A 27,657-nucleotide genomic window follows, 5' to 3' on the forward strand; every position below is an offset into this window, starting at 1 on the left:
CTGCTCATTTTGTTTAGTTTTTGTTCAACAGTTTCCTGTTTTTTCCCAGAGAAAAGGAGAATTTCCTGTTGTTACTGCACTGATTATCTTCACCCCTATTTAAGTCAAATTCAACGTAGATATTTTTTTCATTGTTAATAATCGATAAAAAATGTGGGCTATGGGGCTTGACCCGTTGGGCTGTTGAAGTGGGGCATGCCAGAAAAAGTTTAAGAGTTCATGTTTAGATTTTGACTAAAGAAAAGCTACTTGTTAACCTATAGCTTCTGCTGAACCCAGCTGGCCAGTCTATATAGGTTCCTGTGGGCAACTTTACAGCATTTAAAAGCATGTTTATAGCCTTCTTTAGAAAGCTTCCCTCTTCATAATAACTCTGAGTGGGGCTAACTTCTTTTTAACTAATCAATCTGAATAAATGAGTTATAGATAATCAACCAGCCAAACTCCTTTTCAGGGAAAGGAAAGAGAGCATACTTGCTCCTTTATTGACTTCGTACACATCCATCACATCGAACTGACATCATTGACATCAACTGGAGTGAAATCAGAAAGCCAGAAAAAAAACTCTTAATAGGTTGTCATGTAAATAGTACTAACACAAGAGACTACAAGTTAAGTTTCCTACACATATAATCTTATATTAACACAATAAGCAGGTTAGAACTTCTATTACTGGTTTGTCACAAAACACACTATAATCAGTTCCCAAAGAACTGATGGAACTCACATCCTTTGCTTTCCAAAGGATTGTTTTGATGAATGGTCTCAAAGGTGCAGCCATGCTTTCCCCACTATTCTCTGAACCTCCAGCTTCCTGTTTATTTAAATGTCAAAATAAAAGCTTCACAAACTTCTGACATTTAATAAAACATCCTGTACATTAATACTTAATAAGTAAGTAAGTAAAATTTTATTTATATAGCACATTTCTAGATAAAAGATCACAAAGTGCTTCACAAGGTATAAAACAAAAACAGACAAAAGTTAACAAAATGCAATTATAAAAAGATGTGTTTTTAGTTGTTACTTACTTACTGTCTCTTTAACACACCGAATAAAATCAGGACACTTGACATATTTCTATGTAAAGCAAAGCTGCAGAGTGCCTATATCACCATACTGCAGCAATTGGATCACTATTTGTGGAGGAATTTCTAACTTTCAGTTTCAAATCTATGAGGTTCTAGCTAGACCCTGGATGTAAGTAGTTAATGTGAATTTGTGAGAACAGCACCCCCAAGGCTGGAGACGGAGCAATACTGGAAGAGCTTATGGGAGAAGGACGCAACCCTTAACGGCAATGCTCAGGGGCTAGTGGATCTAAGAGCAGACCACAGCAACCTCCCTTAACAGGGTCCAGTAACCATCACAGTGGCAGATATCCAAGAAAGGGTCTCCAGTATGAAGAGTTGGACAGCACCAGGGCCCGACATGGTTCACGCCTACTGGCTGAAGAAGCTGACTGCACTCCACGAGCGTCTGGTAGCACAAATGAACCAGCTGCTAGTTAACGAGAGACACCCAGTACTAATGAACCAGCTGCTAGACACCCGGAATGGCTAACCGAAGGCTGGACAGTCCTGATCCTCAAGATCCCCCAGACCGGACCGGTCCCTTCCGGTGGTCTATATATGTGTAAGTATATGATTATTGTTTTCTACTCTTATTATTACTCATAATACAGATTTTCATCCAGAGTTTCTTCTGATGTTTGCCACAGGTTTCTTGTGATACTTGTCATTCTGGTACAAAGCTACACTGATGTGATCAGAAGACCAACTGTAATAAATCTGAGAGTCTCTTTGTCGTTCCTCTACCTTCCCAGCACAAACTGCCCTTTAAGATGATGGACAGGAATGATTTGTGTGTTGATATAGGAGCATATCCATTTGTGTATATGAAGCCTCAGGTTTACAGCTCTCTCAAACACAAACACACAAACCTGTCAATCTGTTGTGGTGCCGGTGCCCTCTGCGTGTCCATCATTAGCCAGTTGAGTCCAGTGATCCACATGTTGACTTCCTCTTCACTGAAGGCTACAAACACAAATTCACAGAGCAAGAATGTTTTTAGGGCAACAATTGTCCTGCTAAAACTGAATTGTAGGTATTTTAAATTTTGTAGTTTTATTGTTGTCTTGAATTCCTCCAGAAATAAAAGACCATACCCAACAGTAAAATGATTCTCATAACAAATATAACTCTGTATCAAAAACTATTAAAAACACACACTAACAAATAAGAGTTCATTTTCCCCATAGTTGTTATTTTGAAGATTTACACCTTCACTTGGAAACCAGTAGTTTTAAACCCACGTAGGTTCCAGGTTTACTCATTATAACTGAGGTCTGTACGATTCATTGTAAAGTAACAGTACAATATAAAACACGGTTGTTTTATTTGTTGTTGAAAATCAAATTTTAAGATGTGATTTTAAGTTGATTACATAACTAAGCTTTGCTTATTATGGTTACTTGGCAAATTATGATACTGTACACTGAACACCAGGGGCCCACCAACATATGTTTGCAGTAGAGCCTTAACATCATGATAGAGAAACCAAGCACATTGTTAGATTGTGTCAAAATGTGGCATTTTGACAGTAATTAAATAAACAGCAGTGCTAAACTGATTGTTTAAGATGAACAAAGTTGTGAAAATGAGTAACAGAAAATATGTTATGTGATGTGATGCGAGTTCTAGTTGAGCAGCAGACATGACTGTGAGAAAAACCAAACAGTAGCTGTGAAAACACTTTGGGAATCATCAGTACACATACACAGACAGTAGCTTATATACACACACACACTGACCAGCTACACTGAGGCTCCGGAGGCGAAACTCCAGGCCGTACAGCACTATAAAGCAGTGGGTGGAGTCCAGCTTACGAGCCTCCTCAGGGTAGCGCTCAAAATCACGGGAGCCCTTCCCCAACCGCAGCTCCCGGATCTCCCGTATGTCGACTGTAGGAGGGAGAGAGAGAGGAAGGAAAGATTGTGTTGCATGAATGCAAATATGCACAACCATAAATCACACTTTGGCACGTTGTTCATTTCAGTGCCAAACACACAGAAATCTGCTGCTGAAGAGCTGAACAAATACTCAGTGTTTGTGTGTGAGAGCCCAAAAACACACACTAACATTTCTGCTGACTGCAGAATGTCTGCAACACACCGATGTTTACGCTTTCCTTCCACATTATTAAAGGAAAAGATTCTCTAATGTATTTTTAATTTGAGACTCTAGTAGTTTTGCATTATTAACAGTGCGAGATTATACTTTCAGTCTCCCTTCTGATTGGCTTCTCCTTGGAAAAAGAAGTTTTGAATAACAGGTGGGTGGGGCTTCTGTACTCACAGCCAGAGCTGTGTGCCTGAGATGACCATATTAGGTCTATCTGCTCTCAATGACATCACAGAGCAAAGAAAAGAAAGAAAAATGTCTCAAATTGCGAGTTTAGAGCTAAACTTTTGGGTCATGGGAATTACTTAGAAATATTCTGAACTCACTGAAACAGAAAAATAGATTAGGCCCCTTTTTATAATCATGGCTTTAAGCCACTAAATTTACTTAATTTCGTTTATTAACTTAATTAAAATGTACTGAGGATGCTCAACGACATTTCAAGAGTCCAGGGTGTACTCTGTTTCTCCCCTTATGACAGCTGGGATAGGTCTCAGTCTTAAGCATCTGGACAAAAAAATATTCGGCCTGCTATAAAACCAATTTGTACCTTTAGTCTCTGTGCAAGCAGCCAGGCGGTGACCATGAAAACAACATAAATAGAGATAAACTTTGGTTAGAATTACAAAACGAAACATGAGAAAACTTTACTTTGGTTCTGATGGTTGGAACTTCTTCTGGAATTCTGAAGCAAATTGTGAACATGCCTGTTCAATGTCAGGGTAAGCACACAGTCCGAAACTATTCTATGACTAAGACTGCAGTGCACATTGTAGGCACTGCACTGTAGTGCCTACAATATGCACTGCAGTCTTAGTCATAACATAAAGTTATTATAAATAAGTCATTTTTATTTCTCAAAATATAGCACGTCAAGCAGTTTTGTTTATTTGATGAAGATTTACATGCAATCTAACCGTTGGCTTATTTCCTGTGTCATATAAAGGCTTTCATAGATGTAATGCACACTTGTGGCTCAGTCAGTGAAAGCTCCACTGGCAGGCTTATGGAGTCGGGTGACAGACCGCCGAATATGATGTAAACTCCGGCCTCTGCTTTGACACTGGCAGCAGTCGACACACCCACAAAGAAAACCCCAGCTTACTGACATAGCAGATGTCTTGTGCAAACACACATAAACATAGGCTCAAAAATGCTCTGCCATTCACAGACCACAGAAAGACCCACTGTAGCACACACACACTTGAACTGAATGTGACTTTTATAAGCCTGGATGTGATTTTTCCACCACAGAGAAGCTTCTTCCGAATAAAAACAGGAATCAAGCAGAAGCCCAACAGCTTTTTTCCCATTGGCATAAAAAAATCCCACCAGGAAAAAGCTATCTTTCCAAAATGTACACTGCAGGGCATACACAACAGAGAACACACAGCAGGGGAAAGAACAGTGTTCCGGGTCTTTATCAAGCCAAGGCCATCCTCAGCAGGTTGTAAATAATCTGGAATCAAACAGAAATCTGGTTCCTATCTGAGCCTCCTGCATGTGGAGATGACATGGAGCACGTTTGGCATGAGATTAAGAGAAAGCCATTTTCCTCAGATGGAAATGTGGCCGTACTTCATTGAGATGGGGTCCAGCACTGGAAGCAGCAATTTCTTAACCAGAGATCTGTTTGGTTTCAGTACATGGAAATAATAACTTTATAAGATGTAAAAAAAAACACCATTATAAACATAAATGATTCACACATACATTAGCTTAAAAAATATCCCTTTGATTGTCTCAAAGTAAAAATCATGGTGAAATTTAAAACAAGATCCAGGTTATTCGTACTTGGAAATACTAACCTGGTGTTGCACTCAAACTAAACCAAGAGGAAACACAGCTAATGTTTGCTTGGTAACTCTTAATAGCGGTCTTCATGATCATATACAGTCATGTGTAAAAGAAAGTCTTCACACGAATGAGGACCAAGAAAAACCTCTAAAAGCACATAGAGCAGAGCTTAAGGTTTCAAAGGTACATCTGAACAAACAACAAGACTTCCTACAAGAAAAGAGACAAAAGTGGAAATGTTTGGCCATAATGCACATAATGCACAAAGCATACCAGCGCAAACACCTCATACCAACTATCAAGCACAGTGGGGGGTTGGGGGGAGTGGACTTGTTTTGCAGCCACAGGACCTGGACACCTTACCTTGACACCTTGAATCAACTATAAACCCCTTTGTATACCAAAGAGTCAAATGTCTGACAGCTGAAAGTTGTCTGAAACTGGGTTCAATTCAATACAATCTTATTTATATAGCGCCAAATCAAAACAACAGCCACCTAGAGGTACTTTATATCGTAAGGTAGACCCTAAAATAATACATACAGAGAGAACCCCAACAATCATATGACCCCCTATGAGCAAGCACTTTGGCGACAGTGGGAAGGAAAAACTCCCTTTTAACAGGAAGAAACCTCCAGCAGAACTAAGCTCAGGGAGGGGCGGCCATCTGCTGGGGAGAGAGAAGACAGATAGATGTCATGCAACAGGACAGTGATCCCAAACACAGCAGCAAGCCTGCAACAGACTGGCTGAAAAAGAAAAGACCTAGTCAGAGCCCAACACCAAAAACTTTCACTTTTTTAAGTCTAATTTTATTTTTGTTTGTCTGATGCATCATAAAACTCCTTTTTAGGCCATGGCCTTTTTTATATCCCTCAAGCTAGACATGTAAAAAACAAAAATGCCTCACTATATGCATCAGTCATGAAGCTATACAAAGTGCTTCACAGTCTAAGCTGAGTCACTTTCTTCCCAAACTAATTTTAGAAATACCTCAAAAACCTCCTATTTGTTTTCCTCTGCTCGCTCTCGTTATTATTTCCTGCCATTTCGTTTGGACTCCGGACAATAAGGCAAACAGGCGCTCGGCTCACCAAACGTCACACTTCGCTCACCATAACTATGGCAGCACACACCCAGCCTTTCCCACTCCGCAGTATGCAGAGACTGATAAATACCACACATATTACGGTCTTTAATCCGGGTCTAAGCTGTAAACATAGCTGTGATAAAGACACACAGACTCTGCAATCTAAAGTAAAGTTTAAAGAATAAGTAGGGAGACGTATCCAAAGGGCCAATTGCACATTTAGCATGTAAGAGTGTGAGGTAATGTCAGAAGCCTCACAGAAAGAAAATACAAGGTAAACCTCCATCACAAAAAGAGATATAATCAGTTGTTTTATCATGAGAGCAGCTTATGAACTTCTCTGGTTTGCTGTCAATACTCAGTGCTAGACGGACACTGGCTGTAGAAACTCTCCTAAAAGCCATTTTGTGCATAGCTGACCTAAAACCACACACCACTGATAGCTGCAGTGGACTTCCAGTGAAACAAATTTCTTCTGGTACAGCTAGTAACAGAATTTCCTGCCCGTTGGAACAAATAGTTTATGGCAGCTCAAAGAATTTGAATTGAAGGGAGGGAGGTGTTCAGGTTAGACAAGGACTAAATAATGAACAGTTAGAAGGACTCGTCATTGAAAAGCTTGATATGACATAACTGTAACATGGTTTAATAGTATTATTGCTGCGCAAAACTTCTAAGCTTTCATTATCGAAGAACTCAGCTGACATCCAAACACAGATGTATAGCCCAGCTAGACAAGGCAAAATGAAGTTAAATTTAATGGAGATTACAAATTTGGAATTTAAATATTTAAAAAATAATCAAAAAATCCCACTTTAATACATATTATGACTTATGGAAGCTGTCATTACCGTGCATGAGCAATGCACTCTGGGTCGACGATGTGAACCTCTTGCACTTGCTGTAGTTATATAAAAAGCATCAAAAATGCCACGTTGCCCCACTTCTGGCTCTGATTTCCATTTTCTACTGTAATTCACAGATGTTTACTGTTAATAAGAAGAGTAGAAAGGAGTGGGAAAGGCTGTGGATGAAGACAGCTTCTAAAAGTAACAGCAGCTTTCTTCAGGCACTTCAAATACATGTAAACTGGTCATCAGAGGTGGACTGATACTGTGGCCTCTAATGGACAAACTATGCAACACGACTAAAGGATATTTCTCTTCTCTCTTTACTTTTTAGTTTTCATTTAGTTATAAATGTAGATACTGAAAGACTGCCAAACAGCTTATAACAGACAATAATTTAGGCCCATGTATAAATAGGTAGGGCTCTTCAGACGCTTTTCTTTCCAAGCCCTTAGACCTGGATGACTGAGAACCTTCACAGACATAGGGCTCTACTGGTAATTATGTTGCATCTTCAGGAAGAGACATGCGTGGTAGCCATGCAGGGAGCGATGGAGAGCCTGAAGCCAACCAACACTGTGCTCCAGGACTGGTGAGGTGAAACACCTCTGGTGATCTGTACACAAAGGCACCTACCGCTGCTAATAGGCAGGTTCACTTGTCAAAAACCTTTTACTTCTTTTAGACAATCTTGTCAACCAAATAATGTAGTTGAACTAAATTTTGAGTTGGCTCTGAAGGAGGGGAGAAAGTGCATTGCTGTAAAGGAAAATGTTCATGCTAGACAAGAGAAAATGATAGTAAAAATGAATACAAAAATGCAATTTATCCAATTTTTTGTGCTGTCAGCATTAATCTCGTTAAAATGACGTTAACGCCATAACCACATTAACACGGCAAATCTCCGTTAGCGAGTTAGCATGGGTCGTCCCGTGCGTGGGACTGCACGGCGTCAACACATTAGAGCGGTTAGCTTGTTACCGCGTTAGCGCCGTACAGCCCCATGAAGATTAACGCTGATAGCACTACTTTTTTTTTCATAAATACTAAAAGACAAAATCATACCTAAAATTTATATTCGATTAACTGTTAAGCACTGAATAATGCCTGGCTCTATCCTTGTTTTTCACTCTAATGGAGACAATAAATTAGAAGGAAACCATTTACTGAGGTCACAGATCAAATAACAAAGGAGAAGTTTTTCCACATACTTACAACCTTCTTTTAGTGACCACAGGAGTTGCCCCCTGCTGGCCATTATAAAGGATGCAGACTTCATTTTTCAGATTCTGAAGCTACTTTTCTATACTCTGTATGGTCCCAGCTTAATGGAGCTAAAGAAAAAATTTAAAGATGGGAGGACAATCGACACCGCTGAGAGCAATCTCATATTTTTCAGCATAGTGATCTTACATATGCACATTTCAGATAAACTGACTCTGGCTAACCCTAATCAAGAACAAAATTGTTCTTTGTTGATTCAAAACACTCTGAGTATCTCAAACATCCAACTCCTCATTTGTGGACCATGTCTCTGCTTCCTGTAGATGACGCTGGGCCTTTTGTTTTCGGCCCTTCAATCTGAGGCAGGAAGTGAGACACTCCTTGATAACCCCATACTTCCTTTGCCTCAAGACTTAATACCTCCACTGTTTGCCAAAGTGCTCATCTCAGACAAAAAACACTGAATCCAAGCATGCAGGTGTGTACATAGCTGAGCAAACAGTAGGGGAAAAAAACAACAAAAACAAAGGAAAGAAAAGCAGGAGAGAAGGGGAAGGTCATGATGGTCTAAGCGTGAGATAAATGAGCTTGTAACTACAAAAAGAAAGTGAAAGAAAGCAGAGTGAGAAAATAATGTGGGAGGTCAGAGAAAATCTGGAAATGAGAAGGGTGTTTAGGTGAATGCGTGGGGGCAGGAAAATGAGAAAGGACAGCTGGGGGAAGAAAATGGAGAGGCGAGAAGAGGAGGGATAAACATGGGTGGCTGAGAGTAAGAGCTGTGGGAGCTAAAGTCAAAGAGAGACCTGCTGAATTCCTAGAATCTACTGATGAGTTTTTCCAGTGGGAGGATTTTTGTGTTTTTGTGTAAACGGGGTGTTTTTGTTTTTACCATTGTGGGAATGTGTAGACTTGGACAGAGTAGGTGTTCTCTGTGATTTTGTACATGCTCACACTTGAATGTTTTTCCCTTCATTAGCCAAGGTGCTGTTTTTTGCTAGGTTTACAATTAAGGTTAAATCAGCCTCTGAGCGTTCAGAGAAAGATTGGCAGAGGAGAGTTCAGAAGAGAGGAGGGGCAACTACAGATAACTAAACAGTATTAATAAATTCTTCATTATTCACCTACTGGACATCATCTGCAGAGCAAGTAACAACATGTGATTGTGAAAAATGAGATGCAGAGAAGTCCAGAAACCATCTTTTACTTACAGTCTGTGGTTCTAACAACTGCTGACTTGCCCAACCCCTTAAATGACTGCTAGCTTAAGAAATGCTTACTGATACTGAACTGTTTGTTGTTGAAACAGAGGGCCGAGATGGCACACATGAACTTTGCTACAGTTTGAATATCACAGCTCAACAATTTTAAAAAAAAGGAAGGTCATCTAAAAACTATAGGCTAGCTTTTCTGTGTTCTCCCAGCTTCTGTGCTGTATGTTTTAGCTTTTCATTGTGAATGTGTTCATAAAATAAAAATTTCATTCTGCTGCTCACACAACAGACAATGATCGAAACCCTCACAAAGCAAATAACACAAAATATCTTATTATTAAGCCAAATTACACAATGACTTTAATAAAAATCAGTGGCAACAGATCCTGTAGTGAATCCTAATTTCAAATGTATGTCCTGGTTTAGGGCTGCTTTTCAAGGAAAATGTCTGATTGGCAGCAGCCTCATTTTTCAGCATGACAATGACCCCAAACACATCCAGTAAAAGCATACTTAGATACAAAAACACAATGAAATATTATCGGTCGTGGACTGGCCTCCCCAGAATCCAGACCTGAACTTTATTGAAGTGGTGTGGGATCATCTTGACAAATAACAGCACAAAGGGCAGCCACCATCCAAAGAAGAGCTTAAGAAGCTTGGAGTGCTACTCATGAAGAATACTTATCGAAATTACAAGGAGGCTGTTCTGAACCACTCTCTTGTTGCCTTATAGATTATATATCCATTTATGTTTGGATAGCTTTCAATAAATCGCTGCACCAATTTCCAATTTTTCACAGAAATTCAGTTGTCTCAAGACTTACAGAATACTGTATATATATATATTTGTATATATGACCTACTTGGTTTGGTTTTTAAAAAATCATGGCTTGGATCAAAATACAACACCTGACACCTATTTAAACCTCAGTTTTCTTGGTTGTCAGGGTGATGCGTCGCCTCTGAAGAGTTGCTGGAGTTAAAATAACACATGGCAGACAGAAGGAAACTCTAGCATGCCAGCTGTGAATACCATAAGTTTTCTCAGTACTAACAGAATCTGTAACAAATCCACTCCCGGGCAACAAAATCCAGGACGCAGACAATAGCGTCCACACCCCAGACAGGACGAATCAACAGCCCAACAACAGCCGCCTGCTTTAAGTTTACCACTGCCACTTGACTCCACTCCAATAGGCTGTCTCAGTCGTCTAAGCCCACAACCTGCCAGTCAGTCAGTCAGGATGTTGGGCAGCCGGCAGAAAAGCTAAAGCTGGCCAAAGATCCACGCCGCAGCAGCATGTGTGCTGAGAGTGACAGGCAGGCTGACTTGGAGGAAACAGAGGTCACAGGGTCATGATCTGTCTGTCGTCTGAGGGCCCTGTCACAGTGTCGGGACGGGAGACACTCCGACACTGTGGGGAACAGCCTGCCACAGCAAAATGTCATTTTACAGCAACGCTTAGAACGAAAACCCCAGAAACCTGTTTTTTCAAAGGATCAGTTAACTATATATTGATTTTGCTTCAAGCTTAAGCAGCATCCAGATCTCAGAGCTTTTTGCATCACCAGCAAAACAATGCCTTTTTCCTGAGCTTTCAACCACATCAGGTCTGGTTTTCATCCAGTGACTACAGAGGGAATCTCATAGCTCAAAACCCCCGAAAAAGGAAAGCTACTGAGCCATGAGTTCCATGAGAAATCAAACTTTAAAGCTCTAAAACACTCTTAAAATTGTTAAATACAAAACCTTTATAAGGAATCTGAATTAGAGCGTAAAACTGGACAAATTTAGTTTTAAATCAGAAGAAACTTGATTAAACAGTTGGCTAAGCCTTCAAAGTCAGCTTTTCCTACATTTACTTTGAAGTTGGTTTTATTTTAGGCTGTCAAAGTTTCTTTGCCCACAAGCGCACTGTGGAGAAAGAAAGTGCTGTACACACAAACACACACGGTGTGCATAAATATTTGTGTCATTTGGTTTGTAAAACCTCACTTTCTTTATCCATAGTGCACTTATGGACAAAGAAACTGAGACAGAAAAGCAACAAAATGTGTAATTTTTGTACATTTGCACTGTCTCAGTATAAGGCCTCACTGGGCACTTGACTGTACTTTTATCCTTTATCCTGCTGCCATAACAGATAAAAATTAACATTAAACTGCATCTTAATGGGTCACAGCTGGTATGCTGTATTTAAAAAAATGGATGGATGGATTTAAAAGATGTAACCGCTTGAAGGTGGTGTTTTCAAGAAGTGGATTTCACACTGTTTAGGACATTAAAGCAGAGTGTGGTTTAGGACAGGTCTCTATTGACAATGGCACCTGCAAAAATCCTCAGCTTGAGGCTTTAAAAAGCTTTGCAGCCCAGTGACCAACATCAAGGTGTCCATATCCATCTTTTACATACAGTCTATAGTTGGTAATCACCTCTTAAAAGCGTGAACACAGAGCTGAGGAAGCAGACTGTGGTGTCCTGTTTCTTTGCTTGTCAGCATATTTCACTGACACCTAATCGTTGGCTGATACTTCAACATCTTCTGATACACAATCTGTGCATGTGATTTGTGGAAAACAGCGCCATCATATCCTGTATGAATGTGTTATTCTCAATAGTTAAAAGATTTCTGAGCACAAATATTTAAAATCAATCAAACCTCTGCTATAGAGAAATACACCCAATTATTGTTATTTTGCATTTTTATAAAGCTTCTTCATAACTATGTAATCACTGTATGTATCTGGATATTTGTTTGTTGTATATATTCTTTTTTAATAATAGACATAGATTCTCTTTTTTTCAATAAAGAGAATTCTCTGTATGCCTGCAACCCTTATTTACAGCAGTGTTGCCAACTATATATCTCTATATCAACTATTTTCTCTAGATTTACCCACTTTTTATAGCCCTACAGCAGCCCCACCTCCCAAAAAAGAAAAAAAAATACACAGTACCACATCACGCAATTATGCCTTGCTTTCAGAACAAGGTATTCTCTTTGTACGGATCAGCAGTGAGCACTCAGACAGAGGCTGTACTGTGTGAGGTGTGTAAAAAATGTTAAGAAGTTCTATGGGATCTATTGTTCTCCTTCATTTAACTCATAAATATAGCGTAAACACAGCCATTCACATTCATTTGTGTGAATACAAAACTTTGTCACATCCGCAGATTTATCTTTGAGGCTTGATGAGTCTGTGAACATGGGTGTGATGGTTCAAGACAGAAGGCCTTTCTGTGCTGCTGCCTCAACTTCAGGTCATCAAACACATGATCCACTGCCCCTGCTGTTGAGCTCTCATTATTTAATAGCACGATACAGAAATCTTGCATAAGTGCAGCAAGTTAGGGAGCATATGAGCATACACATAAATACACATAATAACTCTTTAACATTTTTATACAGACTACAGTTTGTAATGGGATGATTGTAAATAAAGAAAGGAAACAGGGGTCAGGACATAATTCTGATTATGTGAATTATATATTGATGGCTAATTAGCCAAGTGCTCATGTTGCCTATGCTAGTTAGCCATGTTAAGCAGATTAACGCCTGGAGAAAACTGTATTGATCACTGCCTTTCATTTCAGCTTTTAATGTAACTGACGTGGGAAAATCTGCTGTCTAGTGTTGGCACTGCATCTATGTGAGACTGTTTCTAACCACTTTTATATGACGCATAATATCTATTTTGAAGATTTTTCAAATAAAGACTGAACTGGAACATCAGAATATTGGATTTTCTTTAATAACCTTGTCTTGATGAAGTGATGGTGGGGTTTTTTTTCCTAAAAATTCTCATTTACTGCCTTAAAAAAAAGCCAGGTATCAACCTAAACCAGACAGAAAACAGCGAGCAGAGGAGAGAATCAAGCACAATGGTACCAAAACAGCAGTAGAGACTTTCACAATGAGCTGAAAGAGTCCACATAAATAACATCATACTCAGATTTCTAATAATGCGTTACATGCATGGTCAGCAGCTCTGACCATGTGTCAAACTCCAGTCCTCGAAACTTTGAAATGTGTCCCTGCTGCACAAACCTGAATAAAATTAGGTCATTGGAAAGACTTGACTGCATGCCGAGGTGGCAACCCCTAACCCTTGTGCAAGTAAGTTTAAATAAATTTAAGTTTTAACTTCTAAAAGTACTTTTATTGCACCATATTCATGAGCTGCTGTACCATGAATCAAATGGCTGAATTGCCACCTCAGCATGCAGTCAAGTTCCATAGAGTTCTGATAATGACCTACTAATTTTCTCCATGTGTTGCAGCACAGACACATGGAAACGTTTCAGGACTGCGGCCTTCGAGGACTGGAGTTCGACACCTGTGATGTAGAGCAAACCTATACGTTTATGGGATTGGTTCTTCAGGTTGTTTTATATGGAGCGCTGCTGTCTGAATCTGTGGTCTTGTTTCAGAACAGCTCCAAGATGGAAAGGCTCAACCAGGTTGACTCTTTGGTTGACTCAAACACACTTCTGCGTGTTATAAATGTGAGACAGATGTTTCCATGGTTTAAACATGCTTGTGTTTTGCGGGCTGGTTTAAACTTGGCAGACGCAAACATTGGATTAGCCTTAAAAGCCTTAAAAGCACAATTGTTTCACTGCTGCTAGTTTAGAAGAACTGTTTGACTTTTCAACATGAATTACTGACTTTAAACATTTCACAGAAATCAATCCCCAATTTTATACTTACTCTCTCCTTCTATTTTGTCTGGGTTTCTGCTCCACACTATCTGCCTCGTGTCCTGCCTTATCTGGAACGTTCTCCTCTCAGGGCGCTGAGACTTTTTCTGATAGAAGATGGTCATCACTGTGCCCATTTCCAGGCTGTGGAGGATGCGGGCACCTGCCTCAGACCAGTCCAGCATCCTGGAGACCATGACTGAACCAGCAGCCCCTGCAACACTACTGGGGGCCTCCTCAGCACAGCCATTGAGGCAGCCACTGAATCTGGCTGCACACATCTTCACTGCATCGCTAAAAGTAAACCTTGCTGGATTACTAATCTGTTGTGATTTGTCGAATAGGATGCTTATCCTTCAGTCACCAGCTGCAAGCAACAAGGACAGGGGTATTCAACATGTTCAAGCCCACTGGGGTCAGGAGGAAATCTGGTTATGAACTGTGTCAGTTGGGGCAGCCAGAGTGAATAAAACTATTCCCCAATAAAACACAAGCTAAAAGGCATCAGTCAGCAGCTGCACAGCTCAAACACCGACCCGTCTGAGATGTGAACTATCCTCTGGTACTCTGGAGGGGGGAGTGTATTCCTGTCTTATCCTTTCCAGATGCTTCTGGCAGCACACCAGTGAAATCCACTCGGGGTGAGTTCTCATCACCGCCAGACAGCGTGATGATCCGGCTTAAAATCCTGCTTGGACGCCTCGCTGCTCTCGCTGGGCCGGTAAACAAGATGTGGATCCCCTCACCGCTGACTGACGAGAATCAAGTCGGGGCTGGTGACAAAGACGCTGGGTTATGCAATAACGAGCCGGGCAAATACCCGGAGTGGCGGCGGAGAGGAGGACGGGCAGCGGCGGCCGCTATGTGGCGGCTTCACGGAGACGAAGAGACGCGCGGATGGGAAAGCACGGAGCAGCCGCGACGAGACTCGGGAGCGCTCCCATCTGCCGAAGCATTCTGCTCCCTTCTCCCTCTCTGTTCCTCCTCTCCCTGCTCACAGGATCCACTCACCCGTGGTAGAAAACCCCTTGAGACGGGTGCAAGACTGTGCGGTTAATTTCACCAGGTCCTCCCTGCTGCTCCTTCCCCAGGATGTCGCTCTCTGTCTCTGGATCTGTGCGTATCCTCAGCTTCAACGCCAGAGGTCTTGAGAGGAAATTAGTGCCAGCAGACCGGAAAAGCTTGATCCGACTTTTTTTTTTTTGCCTGCTGTACAGTATCTGAGGGAAGATGAGGGGAGTAGAGGGAGAGTCGCAGGGACAGCCAGAGAGGGAGAGAAGCCAGAGAACAGAGCGCCCCCTGCCGGCCTCTACAAGATCTGCAGGTGAAAGCGTTTTCTGCAGCGAATGCGCAGTGGACTCAGCGGGTATCTGGGCATGTCAGGAGGTTAAGTGCGGTTCAAATTACAAAGGTCACTGATGTGTCACCCAGTAACAGTAAATCAAAAGACTGGTGAGCTCGCTAGAGGTTGTTCTTTTTGTTTATTTTGTTTTGTTTTTATGTCGTAGCTGAAATTTAGATTTCCAGGACATTATACATATAATCGTTTTAAACTAATACTGTTAATAAGGGGAGCATGTTTGGGAGCATTTTGATGGATTATCTGACCAACATGTTTGTAGTGTACAACAGACCATTCAGCAAGTTTGTGCTTTAATTCTGGGGGGTGAAACTGTAGTGGCTTATCAGTCCATTACCTAGCACTAATTAGCCAATATGTCTGCATCTTGCGCTTATTTTATGGATGCACTTTGCAAATTGCGTGTGCTATTTAATATGCCCCCCCTCTTTCCAAATATAGTAATTTATGTCCTTGAAATAAAAAGAATACTGGTTAGAGTCAGAATCTGAATCTCATTTCCAGCTAGTATATACAGTATTTCTTAACCGCTTCCACTCCCTCCTCTGGGGTATCCCTAAAAAGTCATCCTGAACTCTGTTCAAAATGCTGCTCTGTGGTTTCTTAATGTACCTATTAGAACTAATTTTAGGATTGTATTGATCACTTTTTTTCCCGCGTCACTGTAGCAATCGGAATTGTCTTCTGAAGTCCAAGGAAAATGCCCAGATTGATTGTGCCAAGTGGACCTTTTGCTATTCTGGTCCACTTGATTGTCATAGTTAATTAGAATTTTGTCAGGATTTTTTTTTATTACTTTTTAAATTTTAATATTGTTATTTTATTTTAAGTCATTACAATCAGAACAGACATAACTGGGGGATGACGAAGAGAAAGAAAAAGGACAGAGAGGTTGGGAGAGAATGAACAGAAGGATAGGGAAAATAGAGAAGAAGAAGTCCAAATATATGTGGACCTAACAGGATAATAAATTGATTCTCATCTTACTGCACAATGCAAAACTTTAGTAACTTTTATTATGTACAGTACTTTGCAGAAGTCTTGAGCCACTAGTCATTTATTTTTCTTATAATAAAAAATGCATTCTTCTAACTTTTAAAGTGGTCCCGAGCTTTTTTGTGTGTGGAGATTTTCACTCGTTTTCAGTCGCGTCTATGCACATTGCCACTTTTGTTTTTTAAGTCACTTACCACTGACCTATCAGCCAAGCATTAAAAGCAGTGTATCAGTGTGTTGTCTGCAGGAAACAGAAAACTTAGCAAAGAAACAACTTAAAATTATACCTTTAGACACTTTGTTACTAGCAGCCAGAGGCAAAAAGCACATAATTGGTTCCCATTTCTTTACACAAATACAAAAAACCAAATTGCTAAAGAAAAGACTGTTTGACAGGCATTGAGTGTATCTTTGCACAAACAAGGTGGATTTGAATTGCACTTCAGCCAGTGGTGTTGGGGAACTTGTCAAAATTGATGGCATTAAGAACACAAAAATAGAAAGTTTTTTTTTTATCATGACAATGATCCCAAAACAGTGTTTTATCCATGACACTATCAATCATGGACTGGCCTCAGCAGAGACCAGACCTCAACATTATTGAAGCAGTGTGGGATCATCTTGGCAGAGAACAGAACAAAAGGCAGCCAACATCCAAAAGAAGAGCTTGAATGTCTTGCAAGAATCCTGGAGAACTATTCCTGAAAACTACTTATAGAGTAAAGGTGGTCATGCCTTACAGACTTTCAAACTATAGAACAGCACAAACTGTTTTTGCCTTATATACTACATTTCCATATATTTGGACATTCCAATAAATCACCTATTTCCCATTTTTCCAGCAAAATATAAAGAGATTAGGGATGGCTTAAAAGTAGTGTCGTGGAATTTTGGATAGAGGATTTGTGCCTTGTGATCCCCATAACTAAAGGAATAACTCGCCCACTACTGACCATTATTTATGTAGTGAAATAGACTAAAGTTCAGTAATGTGCATTAGCAGGACTCCCTGAGGCTGTAAAAGAGTGTGGACTGATCCACCGCTGAGACAGTCAAGGATGATATCACTGCCTCTCTGTTTTTAATCAGCTCCATATGTCCACTGGGTGTATCTCCAGTTCCACTACCACTGGTCAGCAGGCAGCCAATCAGAATTCAAGGGAACTCTTCTCACATGTCCTGCAGCAGCAAGGAAAAGAGGCTTGGGGGGTGGGATGTAGAGAATTGTTGCCAACAGTTTTCAGATTGAAGCAGAGTAAAGAGGAATGGTGAGCATTCAGTTAATCGCCTAAAGGTTAAATTTTACATCTAAACTAAGAGCAGTACCATTACACTCTGTCTCCATCTTCACTCTGCTGCTTCTTTTCAAACTTAAAATGAATCCTGCAAAGAAACCATAAACTGCAAAAAGCAGAAAAACATGTTGAAATGAACTTAAAGTTGTTATCATGGCACATTTAATACTGTTTTAGTGGCATGCGTTTGGTTTGTAGGTAAATGAGAAGAACACTTGGAAACAGCTGCAGTCTTTGATTTTCAGTTTCTTTACCATCACTGGACAGAAACACAGATACTGTCAGAACAGCTGAAAGAAATAAGCTACACGTGAGTCCAAGGACTTATACACAGCTTTAGAACTTTCTTTTTCTGTGTGGATTTAACACAAGCAGCCATTTATCTTTTACTGAGTCCTTCCATTGGATTTGAGAGACTTTTGTTGTGAATAGGTTTTTATTACTAACACATATCACTACGAAACTGGGCTTGTTTATTACTAACATAAAGAATATGTTTACAACTTTTTTGTTACATTTCTATGTTTAACTTGAGCATACCTTTTCAAAACAAATGTGAATATTTGATAAAAACCTCATTGTTGTGTCATTTTATTTTCATATTAAGAGCCCAGAAAGAAACACATTAGGTAAAACTGTTCCATAAATCAAGCACTCAATGACAATCAATACACTTGTTGGTTAAAAAAGTGCTATAATTTGCAGTAATACAGCAGGAAAGTTCAGAGATGTAAATACAACTGAAGTGGTGATTTCTTGCTCACAAAAAGCAGCCTTTGTTATTGAAGATGAGATTTTATTATTAAATACAAGTTATCAGTAAGAATTTTAAATATGAAAAGTGTGTGTTTTACATATTACATATGAATCATTTTACATTAATATCATGTAGACAAAGGAAACGTAATCTATAATCTGGTGATTTCCTCTTAATTTAAGTGAAAAGACGACAGTGTGATGAACCTAAAGTAACCTGAAATTTCGATATTCCTCAGTGCCTTCATCCTGTGTAGTCTCACCTACATAAAATGTTGATTACTGTGATTATGGATGAAGTGTTATGGATAAGAAAGCACAAATACTTTAGGGTCAAACTTCCTTAGCTTCTATACTGTCAAACAAAATCATAATCTTTGACAGGAGCTAAAATATCAACCTGTAATTGCTTCCACTTTTTCAAAAGCATGATCAAAGGGTCTGAGGTTACATATTTATTTAAAAAATTCCACTAACCTGAGTCTTAGTCCCAAGTTTAGAATATTATTAATATGAAAAAATAATTAATGCACGGGCAGCTTTCTATTTTTTTTTCTAGTTTCCAACCACGTCTTTCTTCAGCACCTTAACATGAACTTAATGATATTAATCTGCAACAAGGCAGCAAAGTCTGGTTCAGAGAACATGATTATTTCTGCACTGTTATGTCTTCATTTCACAGTGCGGCTCCTGTTTTTAGATTTGTTGGATGTTTATTGTCGAAAGTTTCCAAATGTAGAAAACATAACTATAAGGATATGTCTGAAAGAGTGTCTAACCCTGATGATCATTGCACTAAACACCTTTATTTTAATCCTTCTTTAAAAACATTCGTTACATCTGAATAACACCGGCGACACAACAGCTGTTATTCCAGTATTTGGAGTGTCCCCACTGTAAGGGTTCATTCAGACAATGCTCTATAAATATAAGAACTTCTGTGAGGCAATTTAGGAAACACTTGATTCGCTTTAGTTGGCTAAAAGAAAGTTGGTGTTGTTGCTGCTTCCTTTTTGGATCTCTTTGACCATGTTGTGGAGTTTCTGGGAGAGGGCCACCTAGTGGAAGAGAAAGCCACAGGCATAGGTAAAGAAATCTTTCACAATCTGTGAGAGTTAATTTCTGCATCTTAGTGAAGGACTAAGTTGGTCTGTACTCTTGCATTCAGTACAGCTTGTACTGAGAGACTTACTGTGTAGGAATCCGGCTTCTGCAGTCTCTTGTGCCGAGGGTGCAGAGTCTGGAGGGAGCGCTGGACCTTTGCTCTAGTTTCTGCAGTGCTGCACAAAGGCTGTGTGACCTAGAAAATGTTGGAGACACTCATAAAGGCAAAGCTCCCACACACTATAGTGGCTTGTTTGGTACTGTTTAGTACATGAAGTGTGATTTTTTTTTAATAGTTTTTAAAGAAAGTACTTTTCTTTGCTGTTATATTACATACGTTTGGTGTTCTTTGTAAACTTATTAGTCACTGATTAAAAATCTAAATGGAAAATCTTTAAGATACAAAGCTTAAAAAAAAAGTATGTATTCAGTGTGATTATCCCACAATTCTTCATAAGCTGTCTGCTAATGTTTGAGAGAGCGGCCCATCCTCACCTGTCCTTTACTAAACACTTCCTGACGCAGACAGGTGACCCGAGCTGGAGTGACTGAGAGGGCGGTGTGGTTGCATCCCAGGGGGTAACAGCTCAGTGGGAGTCCCGCCTCTGGAGGAGACTCCACCGCCAGACATACCACGTCTAGAAATGGATGACCTGCAGAGGAGAAAGGACAGAAACCAATTATAGATTTACAGGAACATATTCATTTCTGCCTAAAGGGACGATCATACTGCCATTCACGGACCTGTCTCTGATCATTTATAACAAGTAATTTGTGGCGTTCCTGTTGTTGTGCCACACAGAGAAAGAAGCTCAGCTGCAGCAGGTAGTACTCAATTCTCACCTTCAGGATCTATTAGCCGGTAGACAGCTTTCCTCCCAGGAACAGTGCTCTTTTCTGGGTCCTCACTGACCTTCATCCTGGGTCTTCCTCTCACCTCCACCAGCTAATGAACAGAGGAACAAACAAAACCATACAGGTGTTAAACATGGCAGGAGAGGAGAGAGGCTAGTAAGTGTGAATTCTCATTAAATCACCTTATATACACAGCCAAGGGAAGGTTGTTTTGTGCAAGTCACCAGATGTGTTCCAACACCAACTACACTGATCGCGTTCTCCTAAGACAATGACACATCAAGCTGACATGGAAAGGTCTTGCAGGGAGTCACTTTTACAAGTCACAAAATTTGACTGACTCCTAATGAATTACCCTGTATGGCCACTCAATTTACCTTACTGTTGACTTCAGCCAAGCTCTCTTCTGAGATGTTATTAGTCCCAACGATGATCAGGGAATCAAAAGCAGGAATGGAGAATCTGCAGAGATGAAATGAACAATAAGAGAGGAATCAAAAAGCAGTGACACAAAATTAGACGCGAGCCACAGATCTCTGGAGGAGTCAGAACATATCTCACTGTAAGTTTAAAGACAGACGGGAGGACACCTTACTCACTGCTCGCTGCAGAGTCTGAAGACACGGTGCACATCAAGGGACTGCTTGCAAAGGTCCCCGCTGTCAAGACGAACCCCCACCGGCCTGTAGCCCAGCTCACACAGTACCAGTGCCACAGCACAGAAGTTCAAGATGCCGCTGCTGAAATTATATTTACACACAGAATAGATGAGATCATTGAACTGCTTTGTGTTTAGCTTTGTTTAATGGAAACAAAGCTAGGGAATGGAGAAAAGACAAGGCTTAAAAGAGAAGGGCCAGTCAGTGATATCAATTCCTTCGTCCTCCAGGAGCTGACTGCATACTCTCATCACATGAAACTGATACCTAATGTAAGTCAGGGTGCCACTGCCTAGCCTGTACAAGTCTGTGTCCTTCCATGGATATGCCTCCCCTGACCATCAATGACCCACCACCAATCCAGTCATGTTTAATGATTTTACATAACATTCCCCACAGCTTCTCCAGACACATCAGTCACATGTGCTCAGGGTGAACCTGCTCTTAAACTGAAAATCACAGGGCACCAGTGGTGGACCTGTCAGTTCTAATATTGTATGGAAAATGCTAATTGTGCTCCAAGGTCATCAGGCACTCTTGTGAAGTCTGTTTGTGATTGTTAGCTCAGAGACATTCACACCAGTGGCCTGTTGAAGGTCATTTCATAGGACTATGGCATCACTCATCCTGTTCCTTATTGCGCAAAAGAGCAGATACAGGTCCTGCTGGTGGGTTAAAGACCTTTTCCTGCACAGTCCAGCTCTCCTAGAGCAACCGCCTGTCTCCTGGAATCTCTTCCATGCACTTCAAACTTTGCTGGAAGACCCAGCCTACCTTGTGATAGACTGATGTGGAGTTGGATTACCTCTACAACATCAATTCGTAGGGTCCAGGTATCACCTCATGCTAAAAGTAGTGACTCTGACTGTAGCCAAATGCAAAACCAATGAATAAATCAGTCAGAAAAGATGAGGGAAAAATGTCAGTGGCCTCCACCTTTGTTTTGGGGCTTGTCTCATTATTTTAACTCTAATCCCAGAAGTTTCAGTGACTAGATGCTTTATTCTGATTAAAAAGTGTTCCTTTAGTTTTTAGAGCTTCTTAGTTTTCTGGCTTTCATTAGCCAAACTGCCAATTTGTCAGCTTTATCTCATATATGCAGTGTAAACTTTAACTTTAACTTAATGTAAGGCAGGAGTTACCAGCCAACACTGTAGCTGTCAATCACTGGGAGGAAGTTCTGAGGATACGCGATGGCATAAGACAAGAAAGCAGCCAGCTCTCCCTCATGGATCTTCCCTGGCTCTGCTCCCAGAAGATCACACACACGACTCAGCCAGCCTTTTGTTAAAGAAATGATATCGACTGGATTATGCTCCCCGTTCACCGCCGAAAGTGTCTGTAAAGAGACAAACAAGACGTTTAAGAGTTTGTTAAATGCAATAGAGCATTTCAGTTACCAAATTACAACATAAGGAGAGCCTAACGTGTGCCTCTCCTGTGAAACCAGCCCTCAGGAGACTGATACCCTCTCTACTTTTGAAATTAGGGTTCAAATGGGAGCTGAATCTTTTGAACCATCCCGTAGTTTTGGTGGTGATAACTCAGGTGGCTGGGGACTGTGGTGTTTATATGCCACTGGTGCACGTCGTTCATTTTCATTTGTCAACTCTCTCTGGTAGTTTGTGTTTTTTGGACGGACCGAATCCCGGGCCCAGGGGCCCACTGTCAGGGGGTGCCCCACCCCCTAGAAGGGGCCCGACCAAGTCCCGGGCGCCAGGCCTTGTCAAGCAGCCACTGGGAGTGAGCCAGTACATACCTGAGCGCCCAGTCCCAGACACCGGGAACCACCAACACACGAGGGCATCAGGCACCGGCAGGGAGTGTGGTAAGGGGGGGGGTGTCCTCCTCACTGTCGCCGAGTGGTCTGATTCTTGCATTCTCTCTAATATTACATCACCTTTACCTTACATAAACTCCCAGACCAGCTTTTTTGGTAGACCTTGCTAGTATAGTAATGTTTTAATTCGCTTAATTGCATTGCTGCCATAATTGCATTGCTGCCATGTGATTGGCTCATAGGATATTTGCATTAATGAGTCGTGGAACATGTCACAGCTGATCTTTACAAACCCTGCCGAGTGTAAAATGGAAGTCATGTTCTGGTTTGCCAGTATAAACACATAAGATGTGTAGCTCAATTATCTGAATGGTATGGTTCCATTCAGATGACGTAAAGACAGAGTGCACATACTCACTTGCGGCCACACTTCCTCCAGGGAGGTAAAAGAAGTTACGTACGAGTGTGCCATGGTCCCTGCAACTGGGATTCCAAACAGGAAACCAGCCTGAACATTACTGGTAAGATCAAACCCTGAAAGATGGAATAAAGTCTCTGTGTGTATGCAGAACAGAAGAAAATCATTTCCACATTATTTCATGCATTATTTCAACATAAAACATGCTGGTTTTTGTTCATTTGATGTCATATAGTAATGTTCTTTGGGAATTTCAGTAAATACTGCAGACACGCTGTGTAAGACAGCATGGAAATGAAGTCCAGATCGCTACATTCCTTCAGAGGTTACAGATGGATGCTTTTATCCTCTCATTAAGACAGGCGTCCTCTTCATGAGTTTCGTTGGATGGAATGCCAATATCAAAAAAAATCACATTTCTGATTTTTGATATTGGCATTTAAAAAATATATATATATATATAGGAAAGCAGCCTTTAAGTGACAACTCCACAAATGTGCCAAGTTATCTGTCGAGATCTGGGAGGATCAAAACAAAGTAATCACACAGCAATCACCTCCGATGTGTGTGTATCGGGAGGCGGTGAGTCCTCCATCTGGACCCTGAGCCCTCCTGAGGCCCATTTCCAGCAGCTTCCTCTTAGGGCCTGCCGCCAAACGGAAACGGGCAGCATTAGTGCAGACCAGACTGACAACAGAGAAGAGAGAGGACACTGAAGCAACAGTCCATTATATAAATTTAGCTTTGCTTCAATGAAGCTACAGTATATGACATTTATATTCCATGAAAGCAACAAACAAAATATCGCAAATAAGCTTATTTACATTTTCCCAAATATGAAATAGAATTCTTCAGAAATATATTTCCTAAGGTCCTCGGGGTGAACGCAGTAGCTTTAAAGATGGCACAACATGGGAAAATAACCAGGATGTTACTTTTCCAGGAAAGACAGAAATATGACTATGTATTACCTGGCATAGTTGACAAGACACAATAGACTTGTCTCCAGTAGTTGTACCACAGCCAGTGGACCAGCCACTTCCATGAGAGGCACCTGAAGATATGATGACATGCAGCACTAGTTAGTCCCTCAGACTGTGACCTTTGAACCTCAGTTTAACCTTAAAGACTCATAGCTCACCCTGGCAAAGACCACAGTGCCTTCGGGGACGGAATGGAGCGTTACACCCGAACAGTCGAGGCATCGCAGAAACTGGAAGAAGGCAGGGTCAGTGTCTGGAGGCATGACAGAGCGCAGGAACTCCACATCTGGATCCATGAACACAAAATGTTAACACAACCCTGTAACACTCTCCTGACTCACTTCTCTGTTTGTCCTCCTGTCTCACGCACCTACACTCACAGGAACAGAAAAATAAATAAATAAATCACATCGTTTCCTGTAAATCAGTGGTGCGACTATAACGAAGGTTAGACTAAACATGTTTGTTGCACAAGTGTGGCACAGTGATCCTGTCTTAGCGCTGATCACTTTTCACCTGTGCAGCTGCTAAAGTTTTAAAAAGTGCATTAATTCAAGTATTGCAAAGAAATTGGTGGTTTTACTTAACTGATGATGTTATGCTACTTTAGACCATACTTTTGTGGTAGAGAAAATAGATTTCCTGTTTTTACTCAAGTACACGTTCCAACACATGTATAGAAGAAACATCATAGGTCCACCACTTTGAAGGCAGTGTGAAACAGTGCTCCTCTGCTGTGTACTACTGTGCAAACCTCATCACTTTCAAACACTGAAACAGTCCTATATCAAAGCGAGGGAAGCACATTAACATTAGTTACTGGGATAGGTAGCAACATCTAATGCAGTCATGTCATCCGATACTGATGCTGGACTGGCATATCTGTGTATCCAAAATCAACAGTGGTCCCACTCGGACTGACTGCTGTCACTCTCATACAGACAGACAGAGCACTAACACCTCGCAGTCAGTCTGAGTAGATGTGCAGTGGGCTACAGATGATTTGCTTATATTCCTACATAAAACCAAGGTTGCAGAGCCCCTGTGTGCCTTTTGCGGTTAAATCGGTCCTGGAGTAGCAAAGCTGCTGCTGGTGGAACAAATAGTAACACGATCATACGATTAATGGTGGTATTCTTAACGGCTTTGGGGAAACTGGACTTTACGAACTTAAAGAAGCACAGTTGCTTCTTGGGCTTCTGTAAGTTTTCACAAGTCACTACTTTCTCTTTTCCAGTTCTTAAGAAATAATAAGTAGTATTGCGCAACCAGTTCTGTATGCCTACCAGAGCTCCACGGGAGAGAAACGTGACTGTCAGCGGATTAATAACGAGACTTTTATTATTTAATCTAGCGTTTATGTCCAGTTTGTAGTCAGTGACAGTAACATGTAGTTAGTTGATCTCCTCACCTTCGTCTGCGAAGCGAAAGCTGCGCAGGAACAGCAGGCAGTCGTGCACCCCGGCGAACAGCGAGAAGCCTCCGCCGAACGGATTGTCCCTGAAGAAGAGATCGAACACGGCGTGCTCGTCGTGGCGACCGGCCCGCCAGTACGCATACGCCATGGTGAACTGGTACAAGTCGGTGAGCAGCGGGGGAACCCGCTCCCGGATACACCGCTCCATAACCCCGCTGCACGTGCTACTGCTGGACGGCGCTGCCATGTTCTCCCAGGGCTGATGCCGAGACCTCTGGGACTTGCAGTTCTCCCACCGACTCCTTTACCCCCTGAGGCAGAGACGGAGCGGGGCAGCTGGGAAATACAGCCACGGCTCACGTTGTTGCATTAAAGACTTTTCAGTTAGTCTCTTTGTTGGCGTACATTTATGGTCTAGTGATTCCCATTAGTGTCAGCCCGTGTCACGAGTCATGCGCTTAACCTAACGCAATTTTGGATGATGAAAACTGGATTCACTTTCAAAATATCGCGTCCATGTGGCCACCTGCTGTGAAGGAGCGAGATCCTTCAGCTCGCAATGTAAAAACCCACCATCTATGCATATATTGCAACTACAAAATTAGTCTTTATTTATAATGAGCCATGAAAATGTTGGAATATCTTATTTGATTATTTCTAATTTCTGACTAAATTTATTCCAAAATGTCAGCAAGCATCCTCTGGTTTTAACCTTATTCAAGATTCTTTATTTGTCAGTTGCATAGTTATGAACAGGGTTGGTCAAGTTACTTGAAAAAAGTAATCAGTAACTAATTACTGATTATTACCCCCCAAAAGTAATCCTGTTACCCTACTGATTACTTATTTTTGAAAGTAATTAGTTACTTAGTTAATCTTTAAAAACATTTACACCATTTTTCTGCATAATCCATCATATAAAATGTAATCAAATGAAAAAGTCTCTTTTTAAAACTTGTTTTATTAGTTTTAATTTTTAAACTTTATGCATCAAGCAAAACTTTAATTATATGCAACATTCTCTGACTGGAAGAAATTTGTTTAACATTTAAACCTATTTTCTGCACATTCCAGCATATAAAAAATAGGCTTTTGTGTTTAAACTCACACTTTCAAACAGATGCTGTAAAAGTTTTCTTCGAACAGCAGACGCTAATGTTTTTGTCACTTACGGAATCAAACTCAAAGTAAGGTCAGTACTTCCACACTTTAAATGCTGCACGGTCATACTCTCTCTCTCGAGATATATTATAGTATCCATTATATTATCCATTGTTGATCTGCACGCAGCTGTTGCCACGAATGCCGCACTCGCTTAGGTCACTGTCGTGAGACACTCACACACAAAAAAAATCATGGTTTTAGTAATGCAGTAACGCAGCGTGCTCACGGGAAAGTAACAGTAAACGAATTACCTTCTTTGCAATAGTAATCCCTGTCTTTACTCATTACTTGAAAAAAGTAATCGGATTACACTAACGTGTTACTTGTAACGCGTTACTGCCCATCTCTGGTTATCAACAATCTAGTAATGACTGGTCTTAGTTTGTTCTCTGCAGGCCACTATGTCAAGCTGAAATTAAATCTGGCAATGAGCTAGAGTCATGTGAAAAAGTCTTCCCGTGACTCTATGCAGTCCTATGAAAAACTAACACATCCTTAGTGCTTCCATAGGTAATTGAGAGGGCCAGTCACAGCAGGAGTTGTTTTAACACACTCCCACAGTGTTCCCAGACTTGAACATCACACAAATTTACTCCAAGGTCATACTGCTTTATGCTTAGAGAACATTAAAAAAAACAACAACCATAAAGCCACAGGCCTCTGGATTTTAAATGTTAACCATTATGACAAGAGAATGTAGATAAAAAAGAAAGAACAAGCATGTCTTGTTTGGAAGGTTGCTATGAGAAAGTCTCTTCTCTCTAAAAAGAACATGGTAGTACGACTTAGATTTGCAGAGTTGCACCTGAACAA

General features: G+C 40.8%; 2 protein-coding genes across 3 annotated transcripts in view; both read right to left on the bottom strand.

The window, feature by feature from the left end:
* LOC113009003 (1-phosphatidylinositol 4,5-bisphosphate phosphodiesterase gamma-1-like) overlaps positions 1 to 16,512 on the bottom strand; it is a 43,939-nt gene extending 27,427 nt beyond the window's left edge. The window contains exons 1-3 of the mRNA XM_026147019.2: positions 14,068 to 16,512; positions 2,813 to 2,962; positions 1,943 to 2,036 (exon numbers count right to left, since the gene is read on the bottom strand). Coding sequence (XP_026002804.2) covers positions 1,943 to 2,036; positions 2,813 to 2,962; positions 14,068 to 14,338 — 515 coding nt within the window. The 5' untranslated portion in view covers positions 14,339 to 16,512. The remainder of the gene's footprint in view (positions 1 to 1,942; positions 2,037 to 2,812; positions 2,963 to 14,067) is intronic.
* Positions 16,513 to 19,250: 2,738 nt separating this feature from the next.
* naprt (nicotinate phosphoribosyltransferase) lies at positions 19,251 to 26,160 on the bottom strand. 2 transcript variants are annotated; one of them, XM_080291637.1, is made up of 13 exons: positions 25,675 to 26,160; positions 24,422 to 24,549; positions 24,252 to 24,334; positions 23,837 to 23,967; positions 23,281 to 23,417; positions 22,225 to 22,421; positions 21,023 to 21,163; positions 20,801 to 20,885; positions 20,606 to 20,686; positions 20,412 to 20,514; positions 20,064 to 20,221; positions 19,657 to 19,764; positions 19,251 to 19,522 (listed from the first exon to the last, which is right to left on the bottom strand). In XM_080291637.1, exons 1-13 carry the CDS (start codon positions 25,925 to 25,927, stop codon positions 19,436 to 19,438), a joined length of 1,692 nt encoding a protein of 563 aa, XP_080147763.1. In that variant the 5' UTR covers positions 25,928 to 26,160; the 3' UTR covers positions 19,251 to 19,435. The 2 variants fall into 2 exon arrangements, with proteins under 2 accessions (XP_080147763.1, XP_026002812.1); XM_026147027.2 differs by having other exon boundaries at positions 23,281 to 23,396; positions 25,675 to 26,155.
* Between the last annotated feature and the right edge of the window lie 1,497 nt (positions 26,161 to 27,657).

The sequence above is a fragment of the Astatotilapia calliptera genome, chromosome 17 (assembly GCF_964374335.1).
Source record: "Astatotilapia calliptera chromosome 17, fAstCal68.1, whole genome shotgun sequence".
In the NCBI taxonomy this organism is placed as follows: Eukaryota; Metazoa; Chordata; class Actinopteri; order Cichliformes; family Cichlidae; genus Astatotilapia; species Astatotilapia calliptera.

What these genes read in the sequence shown, in the direction of transcription:
- naprt (XM_080291637.1), bottom strand. Translation starts at nt 25,927, where the DNA reads ATGGCAGCGCCGTCCAGCAGTAGCACGTGCAGCGGGGTTATGGAGCGG. An exon ending in CCCTTGGCTGTGTATATAAG is followed by an intron (nt 20,515 to 20,605) that starts GTGATTTAATGA and finishes TCTGTTCATTAG; the next exon opens with CTGGTGGAGGTGAGAGGAAG. An exon ending in AGAAGCCGGATTCCTACACA is followed by an intron (nt 19,523 to 19,656) that starts GTAAGTCTCTCA and finishes CTCTTCCACTAG; the next exon opens with GTGGCCCTCTCCCAGAAACT.